Source organism: Centroberyx gerrardi, chromosome 3 (genome assembly GCF_048128805.1).
Source record: "Centroberyx gerrardi isolate f3 chromosome 3, fCenGer3.hap1.cur.20231027, whole genome shotgun sequence".
NCBI classification, from domain to species: domain Eukaryota; kingdom Metazoa; phylum Chordata; class Actinopteri; order Beryciformes; family Berycidae; genus Centroberyx; species Centroberyx gerrardi.
The window spans coordinates 22,550,210-22,561,567 of record NC_135999.1 but is presented as its reverse complement, the minus strand read 5'-3'; the positions used below and the strand labels follow the sequence as shown (position 1 = coordinate 22,561,567).

Below are 11,358 nucleotides of genomic sequence, written 5' to 3'. Positions count from 1 at the left end.
TAAAAGTGATTCCTATCATTATCCAAGGTATGAATGCTTTAGATCTAGTTTTTAAATCTTTGAAATGCTTGTGCAGTGGATTCTAGGATCAAGTCATGGAACATTTTTATAACGGAGGCCCCCAGGTTACAGAACCAGACCAGCACTTCCTGCTCCGAGATCCTCGATTGTTACTGCTGGCCAGTCCAGCAAACAACAACCCCCGTCCCCTCCTGTCCCCTCCTGTCCCCTCCTCACACACACGGCTACGGTTACACTTGTCTTTTCAGTGTGATTTTTGAGCTCTGATTCTAAAGATGTGATTTAATCTTATAACATTGCTCCCTCTCAATCCTTTTCTTTTGCGCGCATTGTGGCTGAATTGTGTCCAGACTCCATAACTTTCTGATCACCATGCAAGCCTGACAGTTTCCATGTCTGGTTTTGTCGATCCAATAGCAATGTGAGCAAAATCAACTGATTGATAATAGAAGTTGCATTGAAACGATACGTAACCGAAGGAGCTGTGGCCCTCTGCTGTGTGTTTCTCAGTGTAACATCTCGTCCCAGGACTGAGGTGTAGAGTAGTCAAGTCGAATGTTTTAGAAAATCTGACCTTTACCGGATATTCCAGCAGAATCTGACCCTGAAACGTGACATCACTCTCTGGCGTTGGCACACATCACACTGTATGTAGCACAGATGCTGTGTAAACTGTTCAAATTGTATTTCTGCCCCCCCCCCCCCCCCTCTAGGATACTTTGTGCCAACAGTGGCAGAGATCTCAAATGTTATGGGAAAAAACGACAACTGTGGATCAGTTTCACACCGAATTCAAATTCTTCAGATGCTTGTGAGCATGCTATGTACCTTAAGAGACTCGAGATTCTTACCAAGTTTGGGTAATATTTTGTCAAAGGGGAACATCGATCTTCACAGTGTGTAGCCTACTGCCCCAGAACTTCATACGTTTTGTGAGACCTGTGGGTGAGAGAGGGAATAGTTCCTGTTCTCCCTCTCTTCCTTCAAGCAATCAGTTTTTTTTTTTTTGTTGTTTTTTTTCAGTTGTAAAATTCAACACCTGCCCTTACTGTCAAGACAAGAGGTACCAAATATACAATGCAATAAAGTTTTTAAAAAGTAGCTGCATGCTGTGGTACTCTCAGTGGTCTCATTCCTGGACTCATGTTGTGATATCTGGGTCTTGTGTGTGGACTGTTTGTGTAATGTCACTTCTTAAAACAACAAATGGAGAGATCTTCATATAGGTAGAGGTCTGTAAATTCTCCATGTGCTGCATCAAATTTCTGAATTTCTTCTCTCAGATTCTAAAATATTTTTCTCATGACTTTGTTTTCAATAGATGATGATGTTGATGCTAACTTTTGAAGAGAAAGTTGGCAACAGCAGAAATAGTAAGATGGGCAATATTGCCTTGTGTGCAAAAGCTTGCGTATATGACCAAAAATTCAACTCGACATCGACTTAAAAGTTACATCTTAGCAGAGGCTGAACATCTTTGTTTCTACTCTTGTCCAGTCACTGTGCCTGTCGGGTTGCAGACCGGCCTCATGGTTTAAGAGACTGTCCTTCAACCAGACGACCCGCCTTCAATTCCCAAACTGTCCACCTAGCAGACGTGTCCTTGAGCGAGTCACTCGATCCCAACCAGCTCTGGGGGAACTGCTCTGTAGGTGACAGTAATGTACTGCTTCCATTCAGTTACTGTTTTATACTTGCAGTAAATCCACAGCGCGGGCATTATCTTTTGACACGATATTTGTCAGGAAGTGGTTTGGGGTCCCATGGTGTTGTGGTAGTGTGGCTTTCTGGAGCCATCTAGCCTAACAGAGGAGTTAAAATGTGCAAGACTGGAGATGGCTGATGGAGTGAGGATTGTAGTTTCCACTGTCAATGGGACAAAAATGGAACCCAAGAGAAACAGTTCAGCAGGCAGTCGGCACTCAGACGGGTATTATAGGGTGGGGAGGCATAGGGCAAGCTACATGGAGAAAGGCAACTCCACTAAGAACTATGGTTGAAGAGCAAATCCATCGGCAGGAAGCCTGTGTTCTGAAGCTGTTTCTCAGGCAAAGCAGGGTCAGTGGATAAACTGGGAGAGTGCAGAGAGGAAGAGACTTGGCTGGAGGGAGTTGTGGGGTGTGGAGGCAACACAAATCAGATTAATTATAGGGAGAACCTATGATATGCTATCATCTTCCCAAAATTTCACTCAGTGGGTGGCTGAGGAACCTGTGGAAGTCCATTCCCGCCACTCAATAAAATAAAAAAACGACTCAATTGTGAGTTTTTTTTCTCGCAATTGTGACTTTATATCTCAGAATTCTGACTTTATTTCTCAGAATTCAGACTTTTTTTTTTTCATGATTCTGAGTTTATATCTCGGAATTCTGACTTTTTTTTTCTCTCGCAAAAAAAAAAAAAAGTCTGAATTCCAAGATATTAAGTCAGAATTCTGAGATAAAAACTCCGAATTCTGAGATATAAAGTCAGAATTTAGTCGTTTTTAATTTTATTGAATGGCAGGAATGGGCTTCCATAGGAACCTGCCTGTTTAGCTGTTTAGATAGCTTCTCTTAAACACATTTTGTCTTTCCCAAGGATGATACACCTGGCAACACAGGCAAGTGCTTAGGTGTCTAGCAGCAGCAGTTGAGAGCAAATGGTTAGAAATTAATGTGACAGGAAGATATTAAAATTGGTTTTAGGCCTCTGGAGGTTTCATGGGCCAAATGTAGTAATGAAACGTTGGATGTGCCAACTTGATCGCCCCAATACCAACATTTACACGATCATCCTGTAGATATGAAAGTGTAGCCTGATGTCCTCTAGTCACCACTGTTGGGTTAGTTCATCATTGTTCTGACATCTGAATTGGGCTTCTGATTGTTAGATCACATCTTGTGTATTGGTAAATGTCCATATGAGTGCAAATTTTAACTGTAGTTAAATTTTGCAAAGAAGTAATGACTGTGATATACGGTCGGTTTGACTACGACAAAATGTACTTATTGTAAGTTTCTTTGGACAAAAACGTCTGCTAAATGACATAATGTAATGTAACTAATTGTTGCAATCAGTTACAGCAACATCAGTGTGATCCCACCTACCAAACACACAATCATCACCTGCAGTGTCATCAAACCATCATCAACTCCCCTCTGCCACCACATAACAAGCAGCAGATCAGTCAAGAATATCCTCATTACAACAACCATCATCATCATCATCATCTTTTGCCCACTCTGTGCATCCTTACATGCTCTGCGCTGGTAAACTCTGTAACTCTGAAGATGCCAATGGTGATAGCAGTCATGATGATGGTGAAGAGGAAGAGGAGGAAAAGCAGAAGGAGAAGAAGAGGGAGCAGAGGGAGGAGGGGGAGAAGAGAGAGGAGGAAAAGGAGAAGAAGGGAGAGGAGGAAAAGCAGAAGAAGAAGAAGAGGGAGGGGGGGAGAAGAGAGAGGAGGAAAAGCAGAAGAAGAAGAGGGAGGAGGAGGGAGAAAAGGAGGAGATGCCTTGACCTCCACCTCAGTCTCCCCCCATCTCTCTCTTTCCCTCCTTCATTCTCTCTCTCTCCTGTTCCCTATTCTAAACTATTGTACTTTGTTATGTTTGTTATATTTTATCATTATTATGTGCTGTCTGTCTGTAACTTTCTGTGCTGCTGCTGTCTTGAAAATGAGATTTCTCATCTCAGTGAGACTTAACTGGTTAAATAAAGGTTTAATACTTCTTTTTTTTTTAATGCAGTGTGAAATAACAAGCTGGGTAAATTATGATTGGCAGTCATCATTAGTCAAACAACCATCAGAATAAGCTAATTATATTTTCAGAAAAAAAAACATTTCCCCCCTTGAAACGACCATATATCTTACATCTGTTGGATACACCACATATTTGCATTGTGGACATATTTTTGGATGTACTACGCCCCTGGGTTTGGTGTCTGCCTCCCCCATTGCTCCTTCACTCCACCCCCAGTCTTTCCCCGGTAATCATCACCATGCTGTCAAATGAAACGCACAGGAACAAACGCCAAACTTTCTTTCAGTCCCCTGCGCGCACAAATCAGTCAACATTGTGGAGAAAAGTGAGCCGACAAGGAGCTGCTGATCGAAAATACCAAATCAGCAAAAGACAGCGCGTTTTTTTTCCCCAAGAAGTGGTGGTAACTTGTTGAGACTAGTCCCGCTCAAGTTTCACTTTTGGGGACTTTTTGGAGGTTGGACCAAACGCTTTTTTACGCTTTGTTTTTGACTGAATTTATTGTGAGTGACAGGCAACATGGAGTCATCTCTCGAGTTCTCCAACTCGTTGAGCAGTGTATCCTCACTGCCAACGCGGTGTCGGACCTTTAAAGTGATTGTGATCGGAGACTCCGGGGTCGGGAAGACCTGTCTCACCCACCGGCTCTGCGCCGGCGAGTTCCCCGGTAGAGTCGAGGCCACCATCGGGGTGGATTTCCGTGAGAGACTATTGGATATCGAGGGAGACAAAATCAAGGTAAAAAGTAAAGTTAATGCACTAACATCCAATTAAAGTACGTGAATTGCTTTATTATGCTATTATATAGCCTATTATTAGTAAAGAATAGGCTAATTGCGCACGGGACTGCGCAAAACAGGCCACTGTTTTTACGCACGCCCGCCGGTCTGTCTTCCACACCCTTCTGCTTTAAAATGAAGCCTTCCTATCAAAGGTCGACTGCCAATAAAATAAGACTTTTTTCCGTTTATATGTTTAGTCACGATGATCATGTGTTCACAATGGATTCTTGAATAGGCTACATTCAACTAAAGAATTAACAACCCGAAGAAAAAAATCCCTATAATATTCCTGTCATATTCCTATAGGATCTTATAGTGTGTCTGTGGCATTCCATAGTGAGTTTATAGTGACTTTATCTTACTTCATATGCTTGTTTGTTTTTATCTCCCATGGTATCACTATAACATTCCAAGAGGGACTGATAAAAAGACAGAGAAACTGCAGATACAACAGTACAATGAGCAGAAAATTAGCAGCTACTTGTGTTTGATGGCTGCAATCACGCTACAGTCGGAACTAATTAAGCCTGTAAACCGCTGTGACGATTGCGTGCTTTATTTGATTTGTATGTTAACAGTTACAACATCAAGCAACTTTGTATCAAAGGTCTACTGACTTTGACTTTGAACTACAATGCAATTAACCTAATTCAGCTCTCATTTTTTTATACTGTTGCTATAATTTGAAGATTTTCAATTTCACTTCATCTTATAAACACAACAGGGTTTATTAAAGTGTCTATTCATTGTTGTCAGTGTTATAAGTTGTCACAAATCTGTGGGTGTAGTTGGTCTATGTTCTTCTTTCCATGGTGTGTGGCAACAGCCTCATGATAGAGGAAGTGTTACTGGTGAATATGAGGCTTTGTTTACAAATTTATGTTGAGGGCAGAAGAGTTTTCAACATTGTGTCTATACATTTTATTATTAAGGGAATAAGAAAATCCCGTGTGTCTTCTTTTGTTTAGTGTGAAAGGACAGTACTGTGCAAACAAGATCTTAAGTTCCTCATAAAAATCTAAATGGATATTGATCAAAGACCTATTTTTTATGTGTGGTAAATAGTCATTTTGCCAAATTTGAGAGTGGACTTGCAACATGGATTTGGATATGTACTATTTGTGTGTTTATGTGTTGCCTGTGGCTTTGAATCCATAGATACCACATGCTACAGTATCAGGACACATGACAGAGTTTTTTCCATACATGCCTGACTCTCAACTGACTGCTGAGGGCACATGAGAGAGAGGGCGCGCGCTTCATTTTCTACTGCAGTGCCTTTGTTTGCTGTCTTCTGTTATTAATTAATATTCCATTTGTTTTCAGAGAAAGTGATATGGTTTGTCTTTGTTTTGAGCCGCGCCATGCAGTATTGGAGGCCGAACTTGTGATAAGATCTAGTATTGATCTCTTTTATTCAAGGAAACTCCATGTGGAGGCCTGCTATAGATTTCTGACTTTGTAAACATTACATCAACCAGTTAGTACATATACATATATGTTCTTTGGTTCCCTCTCAGCGATGAGTCACTGTGAGTGTGTGTATGTGTGTGTGTGTGTGTGTGTGTTTATGTGCATGGACGTGTGTCTGCCTAGTGGAGGGTATTTCAACACTTCATCATTCTTTTCCCCTCTGTGCCATCATCTCATTTGCTTCCTCTTTTTTTGTGCTCTTTTTTCCTTAAACCTACTTTCTCAAATTTCACCTAATTGCTCTCCTCCTCCTCCTCAGTTCCAGTAGTTGCGAAGAATCTCTAGGTCCATGATTCATCTTTCTCTTTCACTTTCTCACAGTCTCTCACTTTCTCCTTGCCTCCCCATCAGCTCCAGTTGTGGGACACGGCGGGACAGGAGCGCTTCCGTAAGTCCATGGTGCAGCACTACTACCGCAACGTCCACGCCGTGCTCTTCGTCTACGATGTCACCTGTCCCGCCAGCTTCAGAGGCCTGTCTGCCTGGGTGGAGGAGTGCCGGCAGAATTCACTGGGCCAGGAAATCCCCAGGTGAGGCATCAGCTGATAACGTGCCAACACAAGTCCCTCTGTGCAGCAGATTGAGCACAATAGTTATAATAGTAATAGATTAGAATGATGGATTTGAAAGAACAAATCCACCCTAAAACACTTCAAAGCTGTTAAAAAACATGTTTGATAGCATAAATTATTTCATCTATCTAAAACATAAATGGTAAATGTCAGGTTTTGGTGTCAGTTCCTCAAAATCAAAGAACACAGGCTTCTTTCTAGACTCACTATTTTGCACTGATGTTCAGCAATCATAGAGGGAGAAATCCATTGTAGAAGAGGCAAAGATACCAATTTCTCCACCAACAGCAGCCCCAATAGACCAGAATGCAAAGCAGCCAGAACACATGTTGCATTTTGAGTAGGAGGTGCAGCCATGATCATAGACACACCACAGTGTTTACAAACTAGTTGGCTAGCTAGCTATATTTTATCTGCCCATACATCCACCTTTCATTCAAAGCAAAAGTTCACGCCCCTTCTCTGGGGTTGTCAAAAGGCATTCTGGGAAATGTAGGAAATCACCAACTGAAGTAGAAGTAGACGAGGCAGGTTGAGGGAAAGTGGGTACAACAAACAAATTCCAACACTTCATCACAAAATAACTGCTGGAATACATTGAACATCACAGATTGATGATATTTACCAATGTAACAGTATTCAAGATGTTGCAGTGTCAGGCAAAAAATGTAATAAATACAAGTTTTAAGCTTGTTTGCGATACTTGAAGATTTCATCATCTTTTTTCAGGCCAATATGCCACCAACGTACTACCTTTTTGATTTTCACGGAACTGTTTAATATCATCCTCGAACCAACCGTGTTTTTAATTTACACTTCTTTTTGATCTACACCTTCTCCACCTTTCTCCTGTGTGTTCTCCTCCCCAGGTTCCTGGTGGGTAATAAGAGTGACCTCCGTGGCCCCGTCAGGGCCGATGACCAGGTGAGCCGGGAGCGGGCGGTGAAGTTCGCGGAGGCCCACGGCATGACGCTGTTCGAGACCTCGGCCAAGAGCGTCCCGAACGGCGGGGTGAACAGACGAGGAAGAGGAGGAGGAGGAGGTGATAAGGAGGCGCCCTATCAGCAGGATAAGGTGGAAGACCTGGTGGTGGCTGTGGCTGCCAGGCTGAAGAGGCAGAAGAAACCCTCAGTAGTGAACACCAAGGCGTACAACGGGTCTTTTAAAGTCCCGACCAAAAAGATACCAGAGAAAGACCTGTGGGCCTGCACCTGCTGAGAGAGAGAGAGGGAGAGAGAGGGAGAGAGAGAGAGGGAGAGAGAGGGAGAGAGAGGGAGAGAGAGAGAGAGAGAGAGAGAGAGAGGGAGAGAGAGGGAGAGAGAGGGAGAGAGAGGGAGAGAGAGGGAGAGAGAGAGAGAGAGAGAGAGAGAGAGAGAGAGAGAGAGAGAGAGAGAGAGGGAGAGAGGGAGAGAGGGAGAGAGGGAGAGAGAGAGAGAGAGAGGGAGAGAGAGAGAGAGAGAGAGAGAGAGAGAGAGAGAGAGAGAGAGAGAGAGAGAGAGAGAGAGAGAGAGAGAGAGAGAGAGAGAGAGAGAGAGAGGGAGAGAGGGAGAGGGAGAGGGAGAGAGAGAGCTGGGGCTTTTCTGATCGAAAACTGTGACTTTTTAGCGCTTTGTATGTGTGTGTTTTTGTGTGCGTGTGTGAGTGAGTAAGAGAACGTGTTTGCATGCCTGCGTGCGGTTAACTTGAACATATTGTACATTATGTGTTAATTTTTTGGGAATGTGAGACTTTTACATGTGAAATTAAGTTGCTGTCGTTTCTTATTTTGTGACCGAAGACCCAGACAGAAAACTGTGGTGTTTGCCTTTATGAAGAGACCTCCAAGTGCCTTTTCCTCTGACGCTCTTAAATATTTATGGTGTACTGTTGAGAAATGTTGTGTACATTTGTGATCTTATTGGTGACAATTGGCATGAAATAAAAGATGAAGATGTAGCATTTGATGGAGGGTCTGATCCATTACAGTATCATGACGTTATGTATGTAAATAGGATGGATGGCCTCAGTGGGAACAAACCCCAAACCCTGGTATTGTCGGTGCCAAGTTATATCCATAGTTTTGGGGTTTCATGACACAACAGATAGTGGAGCAACATGAATCACCTGACTGGGCTTTCTCAAAGCATCAGGGTCTAATTTGTTTCATATCTTTCACTAGAAGGAAAATGAATATATCTTAGCTCTTTGTTGCTTTGGGAAACCCAACCTTTGCTTGTTAATTTTTGGGATATTCTTTGCTAACCTTGACTAAAACTTGTTTGGCTCTGTCCGTCTAAAGAAAAACTATATTTAAAAAAATATACTTATAAACCCCCTGCCTTGTTTTCTGTCTGAAGTCTCATTCAGCATCTGGAACTGTATTCTAAAGCAGAAAACCTGCAATTTGCCTCCATGTATTGCAGCGGCAGGGCAGCCTCGTGATCAGAGAGCCTGTCCTGTAACCAAAAGGTCATACTGTAGCTTCAGTCCCCATATCGGCCAACACACTGAACCCCCGCCTCCTAACTCACTGTGAGTCACTCTGGATAAGATCATCACTGAAATGCTTTAATGTGTTGTAAAGTGATACATGCAGTGGGTTTCAGATGGGTTGTGTAGAAGCTGTGGCATATGAACCGCTAATGCTATGATTCATTAACAGTTACCTCTGGTGCAAGACATGAGAGCAGTCATGCACTGGTCTTGTGTGTGAGTAGTGTGGGCGAAGGAGAGAGCATCATGTGTGTTGTGATTGTGTCTCTGTCAAATCGATGATTCAGAAGCCATCACATGATGAGAGCAAACCTCTTCTGCTCAGCGTCGAGTGTTCCACACCATATCCTGCAACACGAGACACTGATAGCTCTGTGTGTGTGTGTATGGATGTGTGTATGTGTATGTGTTTACCTACGCACACATGTATGTGTGAGGCTGCAGCGATACAATGGTGCAACATTCACCAGTCAACTGGTAGATGTCTTTCTCTAGTCTCAGGAAAGTTGATACTTAAAGGAGGAGATGAGGTTTCATGACAGTGGTAATACTTTTAATACTTTTGCTCATGGCACTTTGTTGTGTGTTTCTGTATTTTGCTGTAACATAGAAATTTCAAATATAATCCCAGCTAACAAAAACATGGGTCAATAAAGGACGGGGACATTAAATCAGGAAGAGGGGTGATGGTGAAATCAGTCTAAATTCCTTTCAGCCAGCAAGACATCCTGCAAAAACCATGAGACATTTTCACCAAACGACTGGCTTCTAGACAGCAGATTATAAATATGTGTTGTAAAGTTCTTTTTAATTCAAATCCCTTAACTTTTACATTTACATTTCAAGTATTTACCTGACACTCTTATCCAGAGCGACTCACAGTGAGTGCCACATCAGAAAATGCTTTAAATCCTAGATCATCAAAATGACAAGAAACCAACAATATGTAGTGCAAAGGTCAAGGCCTTATTGCCCTTCTAATATCATGTATCATGTACTGGAGATATGGGGGTGTGGATCCCTTCGCAACATTGTACACCAGTATTTTGAAAGCGACACAATTTCAAAGTGCAAAGAGATGGTCCCAGGGCAAGTTCACTCCAGTACGTCATGTTTGATACATCCCATGTTTGATGTCTGCCCAGTGTCCTGACGCCCTGCAACCACAAGAGGACGCCAGAGACACTGTGCATGGTCTCAGCACATGTTGAAGTAAAAGCAAAATGTGAGGATGTGTCATCAGAGGTAGAGAGAGTCAATAACCAGCCGCTATCAACCTAACTAATTCAGCATATTTTAGAGTCAAATCTATTTATTGGTGCTTCTAGATTTATAGCCAGTGAAATCTCTCTCTCTCTCTCTCTCTCTCTCTCTCTCTCTCTCTCTCTCTCCATCATTCCGTCCACCCCCTGTAGCTGTGCACGTAGATGTGAGCCCACAATAGCTCCCTATGACAGTGTGGCAGTGTATTATGCAACCACTGTTAGCTGTTGGCTGTCTCTCCAAGCAACCAAATGAGTTGCCCGTAATCCATTTAAAACAGCGTGAGGGAGGCTGATCCTTCCTCTTCAAAGGATCAATACAGTGTTGATGTACAGGAACAGTGACCCATGGTTTTATTGTTTTATTATTATTACTCTAGCGGGATTCTGAAAGTTGTGAATGAAGCCGAGTCGAATATAGGCTATCAAAGGTTTAAAGAAAATGGCAAAGTGGCATTTTCTATTTCTAAGTGTGATTAGTTTTGAAGTTTAAGTTCAAGTTCAAGTTCATTTATTTATATAGCCCTTTCACAAGCATGTCTCAGGACTTTGCAGAGATTCTTTGCAAAGTCCTTTGAGACATTTGAGCCTGACTAGATCTAACTGATCAACAATCAACCATAGAACAGAATGATTATAGGTCCTAACAACAGAATGATATGATTTGGGGTGGCGATTGAATTCATCTTCTTGGTCAGTGCCCCAGACATTCAATGCCCTTGAGTAGAACAGATAAAGTCATTAGTATTTACCCCTACGAAAAATAACTTATCATCCAATCAGAAAATCACAAGGATACAAATATCCCAGCAACTATTGTGCAGCTACAGAACAAATTATACCACAGAAACTCCTATAATAATGCCATAGGCGCTGAAAAAATACCATAACAAGGTCATTATAAACTCACTCCTGAGCACCACAGCAAACATACAGGAACATATATATATATATATATATATATATATATATATATATAGGAATAGTGATCTTTCATGAAGATGAGTATTTACAGTATTCTGTTACATCA

General features: G+C 42.1%; 1 protein-coding gene across 1 annotated transcript; it reads left to right on the top strand.

The window, feature by feature from the left end:
- Window positions 1-4,021: 4,021 nt before the first annotated feature.
- On the top strand, window positions 4,022-7,827 carry LOC139925677 (ras-related protein Rab-33B-like). Its single transcript, XM_071917157.2, has 3 exons — window positions 4,022-4,505; window positions 6,374-6,552; window positions 7,464-7,827. Exons 1-3 carry the CDS (start codon window positions 4,287-4,289, stop codon window positions 7,810-7,812), a joined length of 747 nt encoding a protein of 248 aa, XP_071773258.2. The 5' UTR covers window positions 4,022-4,286; the 3' UTR covers window positions 7,813-7,827.
- The last annotated feature ends 3,531 nt before the right edge of the window (window positions 7,828-11,358 follow it).